This window comes from Pteropus medius, unplaced genomic scaffold, assembly GCF_902729225.1.
Source record: "Pteropus medius unplaced genomic scaffold, Ma_sr-lr_union100, whole genome shotgun sequence".
In the NCBI taxonomy this organism is placed as follows: domain Eukaryota; kingdom Metazoa; phylum Chordata; class Mammalia; order Chiroptera; family Pteropodidae; genus Pteropus; species Pteropus medius.
In genome coordinates, this window is record NW_024340701.1 from 12,381,828 (window position 1) to 12,402,019 (window position 20,192).

The window sequence follows — 20,192 nt, forward strand, 5'->3', positions numbered from 1 at the left end:
CATGTGCCTAGCCCCTGGGAATACCCATGGGTTATATCTATGTACCAGACACACGGGAAGTCACATGGCTCCCTCTTCCCCCTTCTGCTCATACCACTGCACATAAGGAGGAAGGTGATCTGGCCAGGTGCTGTCTAGAGGGGAGACCAGAGCAGACATGGGATAGGGAACCAGAGCATGCTTGAGAACTTGACTCCACTTTCATTTCACAAAAGAGACCCTTGCATGTTCCTCATCCACCTTTCAGCTTGTACATGTGAGAAAAACATCTGCAATGAAAATGCCCAAGGGCATCCTGACTTTTCAGCATGTATGAGTTTATATATTGGGGGGAGAAAAGTCCAACAATGCTTCCGTTTTAACTAAAAGCTAAAATGAACATTCACATTTCTTCCTCCCCCAATTAAATCAAACCACTCATTTGCTTGCCAGTGGAATGGTCGGGTGAAAAGTGCTTTCAAGTTGGGCAGACCTGTCTCCTAACCCCATCACTAACTAACCTTGCTGCCAGTCAGCCACATGGCTGCTTTAACTTTCAGTTTCCTCTAAAACAGGGTTCACGTGCACTTTGAAGGGCTATTGTGGGACATCTTTTTACTTTCCTTCTCCCCCTTTTCTCTTTCCACGTGGCTGATCTCAACATAGCTGTTTATTTTTTTAATTTTTTCCATTGTTCTTTTCTTACCAAATCTCAAACCATGATGATTCCAGCTTTCTGCCTTACTTAAGCCTGCCTGTAGGCCACTGAACAATATAAAGAAAACACTATACAAACATAAGGTAGGCTTCTATCATTATGTATTAATTGTCACCAGACAACCTCCCTTACACTCCATCCCCCCACTAGTTTCTAGTTGGGCTTGGTCAGTGGGAGGCACCAGCATGAGCTGGAGGAGAGAATGAAGGTAATTTGTTCTCCCAGCTCTCCTTGCTGAGTTGCCACCGTTTGGCTCATCCATCTACCATCCATATTCTGTAGATCACGATTCCTGCAGGTAGCCCTCTCCCTACAACTTTCTCTCTGGGAATGAGGACCACTCCTCCCTTTATTCCTTCAGACCAAGAACTGCTAATGGCTCCTCACTGTTGCTAGTCATGGGGAACTTGTTTACTTTTCTAATCCTTCTTTTAAAAAAAGCCCTTTGTGAAGTTTTATTTCAGTTACCCAATATGAGTATCCACCTGTTTTCTGATGGGGACCTAATATGTCCGCTCAATTTCTGCAATGACAATATCAAGCCTCCCCTGTTCCCAGCCCCATCTTTCTTCTCATGTTCAGACATGCAATCTCCTATTTATTCTCAAATACCAACTACCTCAAAGAAAAAATAAACGCTACTACAAAGACACCTGCCATCAAGTATTCCAACTTTCTTGTATCCAGCGGTGTGCTGGAGCCAGCTCATACCTGCTCACGAGCTGATTATGTGCCTCTCTTCCCAGCTCCACGTTCACTGACATCACATTAGACGCCTGAAATTGGCCCCAGTGGAAGTCTGTACACCACAGAAATTGGCAAATGTTCCCAATTTCCTTTTTTGCAGAACCAGTTATTAAACACTTATCAACACACCACTGCTTATATCCAGATACAAACTTTTTCTCTTTCACATTTGTTAAAATGGAAGAGATGCCCCACCTATTATCAGAGCCTTTTTCATCTCCTACTGCCTCTGATATCCCACTCAATTTCTTTTCCTATGTATTTATCTTCTCACTGAATACTAACTCCTTCTCATCAGCATTTAAACAGTCTCTTGACATGTGAAGTCCAAATCAAAATGTGTAATAGACACACCAATTTCAATGATTTTTCTAAACCTTCTTTTAAACAAACCTTTTATTTCGTTTTACTTTAGTTACCCAATATTAATATCCATCTGTTTTCTGATGGGGACCTAGTATGGGTAAAAGAGTATAAAATACCTCATCAGTAAGTTTTGTCGGTTACTTGTTGAAATAACATATTTCAACATATTTTGGATCTAATAGGTTAAATAAAAGATTAAAATTAAATTTACCAGTTTCTTTTCACTTTTTTAAGTAGCTACTGAGACATTTTAAATTACTCATGTAACTCACATTATTTCTTTTGGACAGGGCTACCACAAACTCTCCCATCTTAAAAATAAAATCTCTTATCTATCTACCAGCCCCTTCAGTCATTGCCTCTCACAGTCAAAAATGTTTTAGAAGATGGCAACCCTCACTATCATGATTTTCTCACCACCACCTACCCACTGCCTCCTTAACCAAGGATGATCTGCCTTCCACTCCTACAATTCCACCGAAATAGTCACTAACACTAACCTAGGTTATTACTCAGCACAAAGGGCTTTTCAATCTTTATCTTGCTTTACCTTTGGCAGTGTTTTGCAGTGTGGAGTACTTCCTTCATTGACACACTCTTCCACTAAAAATATACTTTCTTGATTTTCCTTTCACTGCACTGAATGCTGCTTTCTAAATTCTTTTGCCATCACCTCTCTCTCCTCTACCCAATAATATAGATTGGTCATTTAGAGGATTCTGTCCATCTCATACAGTTCTAAGGATTCATTTACTATTTCTATGCCAGCAGCTCTACAGTTATCCACATAACATCTCCACTTGAAGGGCTCACTGGCATCTCAATTTAAACATATTCATATCTGAACCCATCATCTCGACCTTTGCCTGCAAAACTTGCACTGGCCCAGCCATGGCACTATCTGTAAATGGCACCACATCTACTTTATCTCTCCTTCCAGAATCTCAAGTACATCCTGAAGGCACCCTCTCTTTTCTATCCTCTTCAGTCTCTCACAGTCTCTTTCTTTGTAAACTATATCTTATGTCTCTTGAATCTTCTATTTTGCTTTAATTCTACAATCTCCACCCTAGTCCAAGCCACTGTCCCATCTCATCCAGACTGCTCCAAGGGGCTCTTGAGTGGTCTCTTGGCCTCTGCTTTTACTGTTCTTTAATTCATTCTCTATACATCAGCCAAAGTGACCTTTTATAAACTCGAATAGGATCTCTCTTGCTTAAAACCATCCAGTGGCTTCCCCTTGAGTTTGGCATAATGCCAGAAACCTTTAACATGATTTTAAAAGGCCATCCAAAATCTGACTTCTGCCTTTATTTATAGTTTCATCTCTTATCACTCAATCTATCTACTCCAGCCATCTTGGACTTCTTTCAGTCCTTTGAATGTGCCATATTCTCTTGAGGCTTCAAATATGCATTTCCTTCATCCTAGAACCCTCTTCATCAATTTTAAATGGCCAACTCTTTTTGAACCTGCAGGTAGTATCTTAAGCCCCCATACTACTTTTGTCTCTCTCTCACACTTTGATAACACCTGTGTTTCTTCAATAGCTGTCAGGTTCAATGATGTACCACAATGCCTAGCACAATGCCTGGCACACAGCTGGTACTCAATAACTATTTGTTGAACAATAAAACTAACACTATCTGGCTCAAACTTCCCATTTGGGAGAAGAGGAAATGGGGTCCAAAGAAAGGAAGCAGCTTATTCAAAATCACAGAGCCCAGTCTAAGATTAATACAGGACCAGAGAGCCTCCTGATTTCCAGATCAGTTCTCTTTCCAGTCATGTGCTTGCCTATAATTTAGTAACCAGAGGGAAGCAGACCGAATTCCCTATGTCTTGTGAAAGCCAGAGCAAGCTCATATTCATAAACACAGCTGACGTAGTTGTTGGTTTCTTTGTTTATTTTATGTAAAAGGCCTGGAAGTCCAACCCAGAAATATACTCCATGTTTCTAAACCTAGAAGCTCCTGGCACTTGCGTTCCCTACAGCCCCCATTCTGCTCATTGTTCATCTTCCTTCCCCTCATTAAACAGAAGCATCAACTGGTATTCAGTGTTGAATAGTTCCTTCATTCCATGCTCTTTATCACTCCCGTGCCCAGGCAGCATGTCACATGTAGCACAAGATTAGGAAGCACTGTCTTTAAATAGTAGCACTCAAGAAAACATTACAAGATCCTGTGTAGTGCTAGGGTGGAGTTGCATATAACAATGATAAGAATAAAAATAACTCAATTTTTTTAAGCTACTACTTGTGTTAGGCACTAATTTAGATGGTTTGCCTGCATTTTCTCACATTAATAACTCTAGGAGTAATTATTTCTATTTTACAAACGAGTAAACTGAGGCATAAAGAAGTTAGTAAATAGCCCAAGCCATTTAGTTAGAAGAGCCAAAGCTCCAATCTGGGCAGTCCAGAGTCTGTGATCTTAACTGTATAACATCTGACAATGAAGAATATGTTGACCAGACAGGAAATACAGAAAAGTGCAACTGAGGTAGATCCCAAAATTTCTTTATACAGATATTCTATCCCTGATTCATTCATTCATTTATCCATTCATCTACTCATTATTCTTTCATTCTCTCATCATGTATTTGTTGAAGGGTCACATTTTATCAATTGTTGGAAACATGATAAAAATCAATGGCCTCCATCCTCTTAGATGTCTAGTTGAAAAGACATTTTAGTAAACAGGTGTTTTTCCTACTGTGTGCTAAGTGCTAAGATAGAGGGAATCCATAGGACTTTAGGAACACAGAAAAGATTATAAACCAGTTCAAAAGAACACCACGATGATCTGTCCTGGACTTGCATTCCACACCTTTCCCTTTCTCTCCCTGACCACTGCTTCCTACTTACCCTGCTGGCTTCGCAGTTGCCTTCCAGCCCTTCTCTTACTTTTGTGCTTTAGTGCTATCCTTGGCCTCCCCAACTCTTGGCTTTAGACTCAGTCTCTCTGCTTGTCTTTTCCCTTCTGAAATTGGTTTGCAATAAATTCCAACTTAGCCAGAGGGACTTCTGTACTATAAATGAGGCTAAAGCCAGCTGTAAAGCTAGACCAGGGTGTCCAAGCCCTACTTCTAATATGGCTCTGGCCTAGGAGAATTGGAGATCCCAAACAGGGAGTTTTGAAGAGTGTGGAGAGATAGCCTCTCTTAGATAATTTTGTTATTTACCAACCTAAACACAGAGAAACCAAGCCTATTGACTACTTACCATTCCTTGCAGCTCAATCATTGTGCACTGTGTTAATACCATCACATTTTAATTCTTGGCTGCCAATTATGGCACCAGATGTGCTGGCCAAAGAATCTGCCCAGCATGGAAATAACTTTGAAGCAGGCAGTATAAATTTTCAAGGTGTTCAGAACCCAAGAGCTTTCAGGATGTTGCACTTTCTCGAGTTGCAGTCTCCCACTGACCTGCTCTGCCCTAAACAAATATCCATAAACGAAGCATATCTTGGCTAAATGGTTTCTGTGAATTAGAGATATCAACTGAACTTGGCAACTAAGAGAGTATCAGTGGTGATTCTTGTTAGTCAATGTGTTTGATGAAATAGATGGTGTACTCTGCCCTAGCTATGGAAGAAATTAAAGCCATAAGGAGTATATGAATTGAAAGAAAAGGACAGGATTGAGATGAGAGTCTAGAAATTACCATTAGGTAGAGGAGGACATTTGGTAGGAATTCTGGGGAAAATGTGGGAATTGGACTAATAGGCAATTAAAGTCAGTGTCTATTAGAATATTAGAATATACTTAAGTATAGAAGTCTCAGTGAATGTTAAGTTTCAGGATATGGCTGTAGGAGTGCTGAAATAAAGTTCCTGAGATGAAAGTTCCTGGAGTTGGAAACATTTTGAAACCAATGAGACTCAGCATTGGATGGGTCTTGTAAACAGATGCTGAGATCTTCCATGAACGACAAACTTCCAGGTAGACAAGGAGACTGCGTTGCAGTTTTTAGAGATGAGAGACCCTGATATAACAAAAAATAAATATTTGATCTTTGTCCCTGATCCCTGGCACACAATTCTTAAAACCCTGGAATCTCTGGAGTGAAAAGAGTATCTTTTGCATACTGATGAGATGACTGGTAGCTGGGGACCCCTAGATAGTTTCAGCATAGGGTTCAGTTGCCAGAAAGCCAAAGCCGGATTAGAGGATTTGAACTTTAAGCCTTACCTGCCCTGATCTCCAGAGAGCCAAGATGGGCTGGAAACTGAGTTACTCGCCAATGGCCAATGATTTAATCAATTATATTTATATACTGAAACCTCCAAAAAAATCCCTAAACTGCAGATTTAGAGACCATAGGGTGGTGCACCCCAGAAAGGGCATGGAAGCTCCTCACACCTCCCACACCTCCCACACCCTCATACCTTGCCCTGTGTATCTCTTTCATCTGGCTGTTCCAGAGTTGTATCCTTTAAAGTAAACCGGTAATAGTAAGCAAGCTGTTTTTCTGAGTTCTGTGAGCTTTTCTAGTAAGTTATAAAATCTGAGGTGAAAGCGCTCGTCAGAACCTCCAATTTATAGTCAGTCAGGAGTAAGGGAGGCCTGGACTTGTGATTGACATCTGAAGTCTTGTGGCACTGAGCATTTAAACCTGTGGAGTCTGATGTAACTCTGGTAGTTAGTGTCAAAATTAAATTGAATTATGGGATACCCGGTTGGTGTCTGGAGAGTTAGAGAATTGGTTGGTCTGAGGAAAGAACCCACACATTTGGTGTCAGAAGTATTGTGGGTAAAAACAACCCAGAGAGATAAAATTTAGTTTGCCTCATTCATTGATTCATTCAACAAATATTTATGGATTGCCCATTATGGCCAGGCTCAGTTCTTAGGACAGTGAATGAATCAAATAAAAACCCCTGGCCACATGGAGTTTGCATGCTAGTGGGATAATAAATTCATAAATTTTATGGTGTATTTACTATGTGCTGGCACTGTTTCAAGTGCTTTACCTAATATAACTTTCATGATCCTAACAACAGTCCTACAAGAGGCATCCTGTTATTATCTCCATTTTTAGGAAAGGAAACAGGCATAAAGAAGTTAAATACAGCTAGTAAGTGATATAGCCCAACTTCACACTGTGGCAGTCTGTTACAGTCAGAATCTATCATTTTAATCACTGCATCATACTTTCTCTTTTTCTGAAAATCACTCTGACTGGCCCTAACTGCTATTAAGAGATGAAAGTGGAAGTTATGATATGGTAGTCAGAGAATGAGATACTGGAATTTTCAACAATACTGTGAGTAGATATTATTCCCACCATATAGATGGGAAAATTGAGGCTTAGTTCACACATCCACTAAGTAGCAGAGCCCAGATACTATCCCAAGCCTATTTATCTCTAAAACACAGTATCTTTCCACTAGCATCTCCATCTCCTGCACAAATGGAGAGCTTCCACACTCCCACCTCTATTTTGTGATCAAAAGACTAATTTGAGGCATATTTTAGAGTCAAAATTAGAAAACAGGGCATTTAAATATTTTTCTTCATCTGGTAGGCATGTAATTAAAAATTAAATAAAATATAAATATGCCATCACATAAACTTATACACGTATAGGATTTTTTCTTTTATAATTTTAAATTGAAATAAAGCATACATAAAGTGAAATACACAGATCTTAAATGTACAATTTGATGAAATTTGATAAATGTACACCCCCACATAATCAACACCCTAAACAAGATATATATGTGTATATGTAGGTAGACAGACAGACAGACAGAATTTAAAACTATTAGAGGTACAAGTCTTCATGTCATGATTAATGATGAAGACTTCCCCCACATTTTCCTTTCTCTCCTTCCTTCTTGCTTCTAAATTGACGTCTCCAGTGCACGGAGGTTACACAGAATACCAGATGCAGGTCAAAAGATGGCTGTGTCAAAACAAAACAAAGAAAAGAACAACTAGCCATTTCTTAATGCTTGTGAAGGAAAATCACATTCTACACTTTGTTTTTCTGTGGAGGGGTCATGTGCCTGAGCCCACACATTAGCATGTGAACTTGTTCCACTTAAATGAGTCAGAGTTCCTCAAGAAGGCAGATTCATGTATCTCAGAGCTATGTGTCAGCATCTGTGAGAAAAAGTACAATGTACTGTATTGGTGCATCTCTCACACACACACACACACTCATTTTCACACAAGAAATCACACAGCTAATAATCAGCAGAAGTGGGATTTGAACTCAAGCCTAGCAGACTCAAGAATGAGGCTTTTGTACTACAGGGAGGACAGGAACATTGGGTATGAGGTTAGGGCTAAGCAAAGGTCTGGAACTGGACTTGAATTCTGCCTTTACTACCTATCGGCTTTATGACCTTGAGCAAATTCCTTATACTCTCTCTTGTTTTACTTCCTTGATTCATAAAGCGAGGATAGATGATGATATATATCTGCATCATAAAGTCATTCTGAGGATTAAAAAGGTCATGTATGTAAAGTGATTAGCACAGTGCATAGCACAGAGTAAGCACCTGGGAAATGTTGGTTTAAAGCAGTAACATAACAATGGCCATGGACTTGTCTGCTAAGTCAGTAGGTGCCACATGTTTTTGATAATATAGTTCAAAAATAGTTCACGCTTGCATCCTTAATACATGGAAATAGTTCAAGCTTGCATCCTTAATACATGGAAATTTATTTATTGAAAAAGAGCAAAGACATATTCTGAGCTTATAGATTATGTGTGCTATAAAACAGATAAAATATAGCTGAAATAAAATATTTCAAACATTTGCCTATTATGATGTCTTCATATTAAAATCATGCAGTATCTAAAGATGTACAGTACATCTATGGCCAGGTGAGTTTTAATGATTTTTAAGTGATTTTTGATGCTTTCTAAATGCTTTCATATGTGCCTGTGTGTCTATATCTCAAACAGTATTCATGATATTTTTTTCCAACTCTTGTCTTATCTGACTAGGTCTTTATTGTTTTTACTTTATAATATGAAGAGCTTGTGCCAAGTAAAAGTGTTACCATTTTTTGTTTAATTGAATCTGAATTATCCCCATTATCTTTAATCCATTGACTGAATCTTTTTCAGCCACTTGCCCATTTTGTGAGAGCTGGTTTAAATAAACTAGATAATACCTATAAATCCACTACCCTGGGCTATGTAAATGACGTGTAGCAAATCCTTGGCAGCTGGGGACATACAAACAAGTGCCGTGCTGTTGTCCCCTCAGTGTTATAGAGCTATTCTTCTCAGGAAACCTCACACATCTCACCTGACTCATGACTCTAATGTGTGGACCAACTAACTAATGGATCTGAAAATAATCTGTATATTAGGTACTGGTAAAGCTTAATTAATTTCTTTAGACTAAAAATCATATAAATGACACCTCCAATACTTTCTTCCAAAATCCTAATGCAACATCTTGAGCACTCCCTGGAGTGCATGTCTGCCACTTTAGAAACACAGGCTTAGATGACCCTACACTGTCCCTGTCATGGAAGTCACTGCCCTTTCATTCAGCAACTCAGCAGTCATGAACCACGCACCTGTAAGTGCTGGGATTGTGCCAGGCATGAGACCTACAGTGACCTGGTTCCTGCCTTCAGGGAGCTTGTAGTATAGCTCCCACCGGGCAAGGTCTTGTTATTCTTCCATGTAGATTATGACTGGACACTGCCCAGCTTGCAGTGCCCCTTGGTGTTTAGGCCTAGACTTCCTGGTAGCCCTCCTAAAGCCTTAAGGCCATAATTCTCCTGGGGAGCGGAGAAGATAACAGATCATCCACTCCCCAGATTAGTGTGTGTGCCACTTACGGAATCCCCATCTTCTCCATGAGTGTGGAGGAGCCTTTTCCTTTCTTTAACTTAATTTTCCTGGGTAACTCACCTCAGTGTAGCTTAGAGCCCTTTGGTAGCTCCCAAACCAGGCCCTAATGCATGAGAACCGGGTGTTCCCCACACCCACACAGGCCTGGTGATCACTAGTGCTGCCCCCAGAGAAGTGGTGAGCAGTGTGTGCAAACTGGCAGCTTGGCCTTGACACAGCGGGGAAGGGTCATACCGCGTGAATGCCGTCTTTCATGGCCACGGTACAGGGCCCCTATTTTTTCTACAGAAACCCTTCACTTGCTTTCAGAAGTAACGATCAAATGTGAACTTTCATGGTTTATTTATAGCCCTGCCTTATAGAGAGAAAGAAAAGAAGTGATTAAAATGCAATTTTACAAAATATTTTGTTTTTAAAAGCTTTCATTGTGTGGGCAAAAAGGAAAGAGAAAAGTCACTGCATTCATTGTGCTGTCTAGACTCTCAAACAAAGAGGGTAGCGTGCTGCAAATTAAGATTGTCTGGCTCCTGCTTGCTGACAAAAAGTATGAATTTTGAGGCCAACTTCAAATAGACCTTTTTGAACAAAAATATATTGTGGGGGGTGACTATATTTAGCACGTGTCAGCATTTCCATAATAAATTCGTATTGTTATGCTGTGGTAATTTCCAGATTTACTGCAGCCAGTGGGTTCATGAGGTTTCAGTTTTATGTTAATGATTTGGAGAAATTAGAAAATTCAGCAGGGCTATTTCTGATGACAGCACTAATTCTCTGGGTGTTCTCCTCATTGTGTCAAATACCCACAATGAGCCCTGCCTCTCAAGAAAGAGGAGAGTAAGCACGAGTCATTTGGGCTGTCTGTTTAAGCATAACTTTGTATTTTAGAAGGCAGTATATTTTTGTTTTCCTTACAATTATCAAATCCATATATGCTACTGTAGACAATTTAGAAAATACAAAAATACAAGTTAACAAGAGAAAAAATTATCCCCCATGCTCTTGAACCTGTTAACATTTTAATATATTTTTATCCAATGTTTATACGCATATGTAACTTGGGTTTAGAACAAACACAATTCTTGAGATAGAATTGCAAGAAAATTGTATTTTTTTATTCCCTCTGCCTCTTTACATTCCTGCAACTATTTTTTCTCTGCCCTAGTTAAAAATTCTGGTAGTTCCATTACTTTCCTAGATACGTACAGTCACTGAGACAATACAAGTCTTATGGTACCTTAAGTTGTAAGACATAGCCAAAATTCAGAAATTAGATTATCAAGGAATATATAATAATCATCCCTTCAATTTTCATCTCCTCACTCTTCCAGCTGGGTCTACTGCAGTGGAGAAGAGGCAGCTGTAATCAGAGTCTTCTTCCTTCCTCATTCACTTCCTCCTCAGTGTATAAGCTTTTTTTGGTGTAAGGGAAGAGGTGGGGCATGTAGGAAAATTCTTATCTGATCAGCACTGTCATAAATGGGCTTCATGCTGTCTTACCCTAATAGGTGTTTATAGTTAGGCTCAATCATAGATTTTGGGGAGGACCTCCACTTCTGGGAACCTCTCACTTACAATATCTTGTCCTTGTTAATGCCTTCTGTTCTAATAGATGACTTGCTCTCCTTTTAATTCCTTAGAAATCCAGTAGGTCCTCGCAAGCTTCTTTATGCAGACTTGCTCTGCCTAATTACATGGCCATATTGGACATTATCTATGGCAACCTTTGACAGCTATCTCACATGTGAGCTACCTAGAGTCTGTGGGAAACAGTTATGCCTTTTGGAGTCTGACGGACGCTGGTGGTGTTGGCTGATCTAAGTACTCCTTCACTTCTACACCGATTTGGCAGCCAACCCTTTTCTTCCAGAAAGGAGTCACACTCAAGTCATTGTGTCCCATAACCTTAGGGACACATACCAAGTTCCCTGGTGGTCTCAGTGAAGCCCTGCTCTTTTGCCTTGTGAGGGAGGAGACTCCTCTCAGCCCTCCCTTAAAAGGAGGCCTGATGTGCAGTAAACCAACAGCTGTCTCCTAAAAGTCCAGCTCTTTTTCTCATGTGGATGAAAGGTTTAAGAGTTGATTAATGAGTCCTCAACTACCCTTTTTACAAATTTTTCAGGGTGGTCTGTTTCCAGCTCACTTTAGTATCTTATATCTGTCATCTTTAGATCTCAGCCAAAACTTCCATTTTAGTGTTCTGTCGTATGTACGTTCATTCATCTCGTAGACATTCCCTGAATGCATACGATATACCAGATGCTGAGTTTGGCTATGGAAATAATTATAACAGTTCTGGTCTTAAGGAGTTCACAGTCTAGTTGGGGAGACTGATGTGCTAACAAAGAATTGCAATGCCCTGTCATAAATGCTGTGATAGGTGGAAGTACTAGTTGCTGTAGGAGCAAATAACTCCCTCTAGAAGGGAGGCAGGCAGTGGGATGAGTCAGAAGAAATCTCAGTGGGTCCATGCATGAGCTAAGTTTAATGCTTAAATCTGTACTTTTTTGAGAAACAAAATAACCTCATTTTAAACCTTTGAAATCTCGATTGCTGGTGTTTGTTTCTTAATAATTTATTTTTAAAACTAACAAAAGTAATGTGAAGAAAGGAAGAAGGAATTCCCAGTCTTTTGTACACACATCTGTTACAGTGGGAAGGGAAGTGACATTTATGGAGCATCTTCTATAATACAAGTTTCCAGGATCCCACCCAGGAAGGCAGTCCTGGAATGTTGTCTCAAGCCTGGGGCCTAAGCACAACCCGAAGGAGTATTCTCTGAAGACATTTTCAACAGTCAGAGGAGGGAGAGGAGGCTAGTTCCTCCCTACCTCACAGCAGAGCAGGACTCTGAAAATGTCCTTGTTAGGTGGAATGGCAGTGACATCACTAAGATGTGTTTGACTGCCCCTTCACAAAACAGCCCCACACTACCCCATTTTAGTTTCTATCCTTTCACCATGATTTCCTTTTCAATATTTTTTTAGAATTTTTTAAATCTCCTCACTTGAGGCTGCCATTTCTTTTCTGCTGTCAGTGTGTTTGCTACTGTGAGCATCCCTGAGCCCCCTCCCAGCCAACACTATTTAATCCATTGAGGGCAGATAACTAGTTCCAAATATTCTTGCCCATCATTGAGGAAGAGTTGATAGAACATATGTATAAGTGATTAGCGGCTGAAGAAGCTTACACATTTCCTAACCCTTGAATAACTATTGAAAAAAAGTTTATCTGCTTCTAACAGTTATTTATCATACTCTAGTTTGATCATGGTAAATGTCTTTTCCATTCTATGGTGAACTTCTTGATGAGAGGACCTATGCATTCTTCATCTTTGTATTCCATTTATATTGAGTGCTGTACTTGGCTCTTAGAAGAATCTCGATGTTTTATGAATATTCTAGGTGCTGAGATTAAGAAGCAAACAGAAAATGCCCTGGCCTCTTATAGCTTACATTTTGGTTAGGCCAAGGGGTGGAGAGGGTAGATAAGGAACGTATCGGCCAGTAAATACATGGCATGTCAGAAGAGGGTTAGAGGTAAATAAGTTGTGTGTGTGTGTGTGTGTGTGTGTAAATCACAGTAAGGTGGCAAGGATGGGCAGGGGCCACTTGGATGTTTTGAAAATACCCAGGAGCCTTCACATTCTGTGTGGCAGTCAGTTTTTACATTTTTTCCTTCCCTGCTAGCACTGAGTTTCTCTAGGACAAAGAGGGTGTCTTATGCAAATCTATGTCCCTAGCATAGCATCTGGTACATAGTGAGTAATTAATAAATATGTGGAGTAAGAAGTTGTACATGAGACCCCAGAATGACTACATCCTTAAGAATAAGATGTCAGTAATTGTTTCTAAGACAGGGCCTGTTCTGAGGAACTTTGTCATATTATTGCTTGTAGTCTCCCAGGTCAAGTCTGCTGAACGCCAAAGTATGGATTCATTCCATTTCCCCTTACTTTCTCATAACTTTAACAGCATTGGAAGACTTCCCAAGGAAACCACACCATTTTGGTCATATAATGGGGCCAATGTAATCCATGGTTGATCTTGATGCTGTACACACCATGTCCACCCAGACATTGCAACTTGCTGTCTGCCCAATTATCTTACTATAAAAACAAGAATGTCCTAAAGTCACATACCAGAACTCAAGTCTAGACTTAGCCCAGAGATCCCATACCTGTACTCACAATTTCAAAGACTACTGGACAAAAGCTGAAGGCAAAATAAAGAGGTCTTAAATATTTTATCCTGCAGTACAGGTGCAAAGTGAGTTTAACTCAGTTATTGTTATCTTGAGTTAAGCAGACAATATGCTTAGTGGCTGGTTATGTTGCCTTCTTAAGCCCTCGTGTCCAGGCAATGAGAAGGAGAAATAATTTCCTCCCATCACTCCCTGGGAGCGATCACAAAAGCTTCACTTTCTGGGCTATTTATGCCCTAGAGGCTTCAATATATAATCATTTATCAAGCCCCGGCTGTGTGATCATAAATGTAACTCTTAGTGTCCAGTTGGGTTTTATTCCCAACACTGGAGAAAATAAATTGAAAAAAAAAAATGGACTAACTGAATATCTTAAGGGGAAATGAATTCTAATTAGAATGTTCTTGCCTATGACAAGCCTCACTTCAGTTATAACTTTCCAACTCACCTCTCTGTGTTCTTTCTTCCATTTGACAGGAGGCAATGGCAAGAATGAGCAAAGTTGGGAAAGTTGTGTTTCCCAGACTTGAGGATAAAAGGTAAGTTTATTTTTTTTTATATGCACAATGGTAAGGAATGAGAGCATACAAACACACACAACTTTAGAGCTGGAATAAACCTTGGAGGTCAGCTAATCCAGTCCTTTCATTTAATAATTGATAAAACCAAGTCCCGGAGAGATAAAGTCACTTTCAGTTACCTACATAGATCACAGAGTTATGTAGGGCCAGACCTGGGGGTCAAACACACTTCTGAATATTCAGACCAATGTTCTTTTCCCTATATCATTAGCAGCAAATCTGGTCTATGTTCTAAAATGTGGATCTCTTTTATCTTCCACCAAAGGACACAGGAGCATCTGTCTGTTTTTTTGTTTTGTTCTGGTTTGGTTTTTTTACCCTTTGCATCGCTTGGCAAAGAGGGCTATATCATAACCTTGATCAGTATTTTAACCCCATGTCACAAAACACTAGTATATTGAACTCCTGCTGTATTCAAGGCATTATACTCATTAGCCTCTAGGCAGGATTTAGAGGGGAATAAGATACAGTCTTACTTATGCACAAAGATCATTTCAGAACAAAGGGTAAGTTCTACAATAGAAATATGACCAGGTGACAGAGTAGCCCAAGGAAGAAAGGAATGTGATCTGCAGGGGTGAGGGAAAGCTTTTGAGAAGAGTTTAAAGTTTAGCTGACTTTAAATGCTTAAAAGAAATTGTCATGAGATAGGACAAGATAAGGAAGGACATACTTGGTATAGGGAATAACATATGCAATTATAAAGGTGAGAACAGCATGATATGTTCGTGTAACTATAAACCACTCATAAATCTGCAATACAAAGCAGGAGATGGGGAATGGCAGGAAGTGAAACTGGGCGTGGAGGAATACACAGGGTCATCGCATAGGAGTTTGAGGCCATGCTAAAGACTTTAGACTCCATCCTACAGGCAGAATGGAGATACTGAATTTCTGGCAGTGGTAGGACCTGGTCAGATGCGAGTTTTAGAAAGATCCCTCTTACAGGATGAATTAGAGAGCCTAAGGGTAGAAGCAGAGAGATGAGATAGAAGGCTTTTTCAATCATCTAGATGAGAGATGAAAAAGATCTGTATTAAATCACCGGTATTAAGTTTAAAGATGAAGGGACAGTTATGCAAAGGCCTTTTATAATTTTAGGAAAGTATTTGAGGTTAAGACATAAAAGCAGATTCTACCTTGTATAATGGATGGTCAGAGATGCTGATCCCACCAAAGCACAATCAGTATTTTACAGAGTTAGAAATAACCACAGAAAAAGCCATCCAATTTCTTTTCATTTTTTTTAAAGAATGTCTCCAAATGATGTTGGACTGTTAACCTCTGAATACAATCCCTCCTCTAAATACAGGGGTGAGAGGAACTGGCCCTTACATGGAGGAGCTTGACTCAGGAATCCTGCGAGATCTGAGTTCCCTATGCAGAGGAAGCCATAGGCTAGCAGCATCCCTCTTTTGTTGAAATTAGAAACATCGTTCTACCCCCTCCACCCGCCCTGTGTTTTTGTTGACCCTCCCAAGACTTTTGAGAGAAGTCTGCTTTTAAATTCTTTCAGTAAATCCATGTGTTCCTATTGCAAAGAATCCTTAGCTTCTTGCTGTCATCTGAGAGCCCTCCTCTGGGAGAGAGGCACACACAATGCTCTATCACCATCTGCAGGCTGCCTGAAGATTTGCAAGTAGAAAGGGAGCCAGTTTCCCTCTGAGCTACTCTCACATCTGGTCTCAAATCACATTATAAAGTGTACAGAACATTTACTTAGGTCTGTACCACAGAGGAGAAACTGTGTGTAGGGAGAATTTGCAAGAGAGGGGATTTGGTTGATGTATAAGTCCAGATCAAAGAATAATATAATCTAGTGACTTTAATCTAGTGACTTTGTAGGAGGATCCTAAATCTTACCCTTATTCCCAGACTGAATTTATCTGCGGTCTTAGAGCAGTCACTTAAAAGTGCCATAGAAAATTTTATGCATCAAAAAGTATTATCAACAGAAAAAAAGGCATCCCACAGAATGGGAGAAAATATTTGCATATCATTATCTGATAAGCAGTTAATCCAGAATATAGAGAACTCCTAAAACTCAACAACAGAACAACTCGAATCAAAAGTGGGCAAAGGATTTAAATAGACATTTCTCCAAAGAAGATATATAAATAGCCAATGAACACATGAAAAGATATTCAACATCGCTCATCGCTAGTCATTAGGGAAATGCAAATCATAACTATAATGATATATCACCTCGCACCCATTAGGATGGCTACTATACATATATATTTACACACACACCAAGTGTGGACAAGGATGTGAAAAATTAGAACCCTTGCACACTCTTGGTAGGAATGTGTATAAAACAGTATAGTGGTTTCTCAAAAATTAAAAATAGAATTATCATATGATCCAGAAATTCCACTTCTGGGTATATACTCGAAAGAACTGAAAGTAGGGGCTCAAGGGGTATTTGTACACTCCTGTTTGTAGCAGCATTATCCATAGTAGCTAAGACATAGAAGTAACCCAAGTGTCCATCAGTGGATGAATAGATGAACAAAATGTGGTGTATTACATATGTACAATGTAATATCATTCAGTCTTAAAAAGGAAGGATATTCTGACATATTCTATAACATGGATGAACCGTATATTATTCAAAATGCAATAAGCCAGTCACAAAGAGAAATACTGTATGATTCCATTTACACTGGTATTTAGAGTAATCAAAATCGTAGAGACAGGAAGAATAGTAATTACCAGGGGCTGGGGAGAGGGGAGAGTGGGGAGTTATTCTTTAACAAGTATAGAGTTTCAGTTTTGCAAGATGGAAAGAGTTCTGCGGATGGATGTTGCTGACGGTTGCACAACAGTGTGAATGTACTTCATGCCATTAAACTGTATACTTAAAAATGGTTCAGATGGCAAATGTTGGGTTATGTGTATTTTACCACAATAAAAAATAATTGAAAACTATAAAGCACAGGGGGAAAAAGTACTTTAGACCTCAGTTTTCTGTGTTTAAAAAAAAAAAAAGGAAAAAATATCAACTTCTGGGCATTTCAAGATAATAGAAGCATATAAGAACATTAGTTAGCACTTGACAGCTCAGAAAGTGTATCATGTTCGTTTTCTTGTTTAAAATCCAGTCGCTCTGTGGCATAGGTACTGTTATCACTCTCTTCTAGCAGGGAAACTGAGGTTCAGATCATTTAAAGAAGTTGCCCAAAGTCACCCAGTTCTCACTGCCTGCAAAACCAGTGTCTTCCCCACTGTACAAAGAGTAAGGCCAACAAAAAATTGTCCATATTAAAATTGGAAATTTTCAAGTATATGAGAAGGGACCCAAGTTCCCTTCTAGCAGTTTTGAGATTCCGAAGTTAGGAAATCCACCTCATAGAGTGAAAGAATTGCTTAAAGTTAAACTGTCAGCGTATTATTAAAAAAGGAAAATTACTGTTCCCAAAATCATTCTATGATTAATAAATTTGGAGGCTCACCAAGTGAGTTTTAGTAGAACCCACATATAGCTAGATTGATGATAATATTGGAATATTAATTTTTTTTAAAGTAGTTACCATAACTAGCACTGATATCGCTTACTATGAACCAGGCAGTGTTCTAAGTGCCTTTCATAGATTACCTGGATTAATTCACACAACAGCTGTTCAAGTAGATCCTATAATTATTCCCATTTACAAATAGGGACATTTAGGCACAGATTAAGAAACATATCCAAAGTCACACAGCTAGTAATGGGCCAAGCTGCGATTCAAATCCAGGCTTCAGAGTCCACCTTTCAAAGCTGTGTTTGGCCCCATCACAGCTCTTGAGTTATCATAATACTTAAGAAAGAAATGCTTGGGGGATGGGGGAAACTTTTATTAATCTATTTAGCTCTGCATATTTATAAGGAGAAGTTCCAGGGTTATTCTTGCAGTCTCTCTCCCCCAAATCACAAGCTTGCACCAAAGCTCCCTCATGAGGACTTCCTTTCAGAGCACCACAGAATCTATCAAGACATGCTAACCTGGCCTCATCAACCCCTCAACCTATGTCAGCTCCTCCCAAGCAAGAACAGTATGGACAAAGTCACAAGTCTTCAAGTATAATTTGTCTTAGCTACTCTTATCTCTTTCAGGATTGGGCTGCTCTGCCATCTGACTCATGGCCAACACCAAGTTCTAACAGTTCTCCCCTGAAGAATCAGCTAGAGAGTACAGGGAGGGCAGAGTCCACTATGGGATGCCTAAAGGCAAAGCATAGCTGTAGGAATGGCATTAGTCACGTTTTCATGGGGTTTTACTCCCAAATAAAGCAGTCTGCAAAGGAAATGTAGGTGTGGAATCCGCAAAGGGTAATTACATGTTTAGTCTTGTCCCTGGTCAGGCTGTGGTTTTAAACCAGTCGTCAAACCTGCGGCTAGTCATATATATAAATGTTTATTGAAGTTGGGGATGTGAAAGGCCCTGTGTTAAACCTGAGCCTTTTAGTACATTACAGTGAAGGCTTTGAGTTCAGACAGACCTGAGTTTGAATTTTAGCCCTGCCAATTTTTAGCTACCCTATTTTAGATATGCCTCTCCAAGCAAATGTCTTTGCTTCTAAAATGAAGATAACACCCCATGTAAGTTAGAGGTAATAGAAATAATAATATCCATTGCTCAGGACGCTATAAGGATTCAAAAAATGGGAGTGTATGTGCAAAACCATAACAGATATATTGCCATTCTAAATGTAAGGAGAAGCTGCATAACAGTTTGTCTGCGATCATTCAGTGTATTCATTTGTCTCCCACAGATATTATGACAAGAAATATCAAGTATTCCTGAAGCTGGTTGAACACCAGAAGGAGTATGCAGCAATCATGAAAGGGGACTGACAAAGCTTACAGGTCCAATGCCAGAAGGTTCTGAGTTATTGCATCAGGGACTCTGTCATTTCATCTTATATTCAAGACCCTTTAGGTATCATTTTATCATTTCTGTATTGTCTTTTAATAAAGAAACAAAGACATGTGTAACCAGAACTAGAGGCCTCCATTTCAAAATACTACCATTTCAAAATAACAAAACATGATGGCTAAAAGCCATCAGGTGGCAGTTTCCACAGGCCCTATCATGGAGACAGACATCTCACATGGGATCTCCGACCTTGGGGATCATTCAGCCCGGGAGAAACTTATATTTGTTAATTGATTCAAGGTCATCCATTAAATGAAAGGCTTATAGTGATTTAGGTAGGACATCTAATGTTTATTCTATAGGGACTAAAAGCTTGTTGTTAGCTTTTCATTTGAAAATACTTTCAAACTTACAGAAAAGATACAAGAATAGGAATTATACAAGGAACACTCAAGTATCTAACTTTTACCTTTTAGCATTTACCTCATTTGCTTTATTATATTTGTACATTCTCCATGTGTATGTAAGTATATACACACAAATTTTTATGAGTCCTTTGAGGGTAAATTTCAGTAGACTTAACTTTTATATAGCACTTTTATTTAAGCTGCCGTTCATATTCCAGTTTTGTCAGTAACTCAATAACATCCTTTATGGTGTTTTTTTTCTTCTTCCTGTACAGGATACAGTCTAGAATCAGATATTGCATTTAATTGCAAAATTGTCATCTTGCAGTCATCATATTAAAGATAGGTACAGGCAGGAATCATCAATGGATCCAAGAGAGAATTTTGATGAGTAATAGGATGTATGCATGCATGTTCTTAAAATGTTTCTTAGTTACAAGAGGAAAAAGAATGTTAACTATACAGGGAAGAAATAGGACAACACCTTCTTGGGTGATCGAA

The 20,192-nt window shown here is 39.3% G+C and overlaps 1 protein-coding gene across 9 annotated transcripts in view; it reads left to right on the forward strand.

Moving 5' to 3' along the window:
- FGGY (FGGY carbohydrate kinase domain containing) overlaps positions 1-19,409 on the forward strand; it is a 364,704-nt gene extending 345,295 nt beyond the window's left edge. For all 9 annotated transcript variants that reach the window (XM_039887657.1, XM_039887684.1, XM_039887635.1 and 6 more), the window contains 2 exons: positions 14,322-14,383; positions 19,181-19,409. In XM_039887657.1, coding sequence (XP_039743591.1) covers positions 14,322-14,383; positions 19,181-19,262 — 144 coding nt within the window. In that variant the 3' untranslated portion in view covers positions 19,263-19,409. The remainder of the gene's footprint in view (positions 1-14,321; positions 14,384-19,180) is intronic.
- The last annotated feature ends 783 nt before the right edge of the window (positions 19,410-20,192 follow it).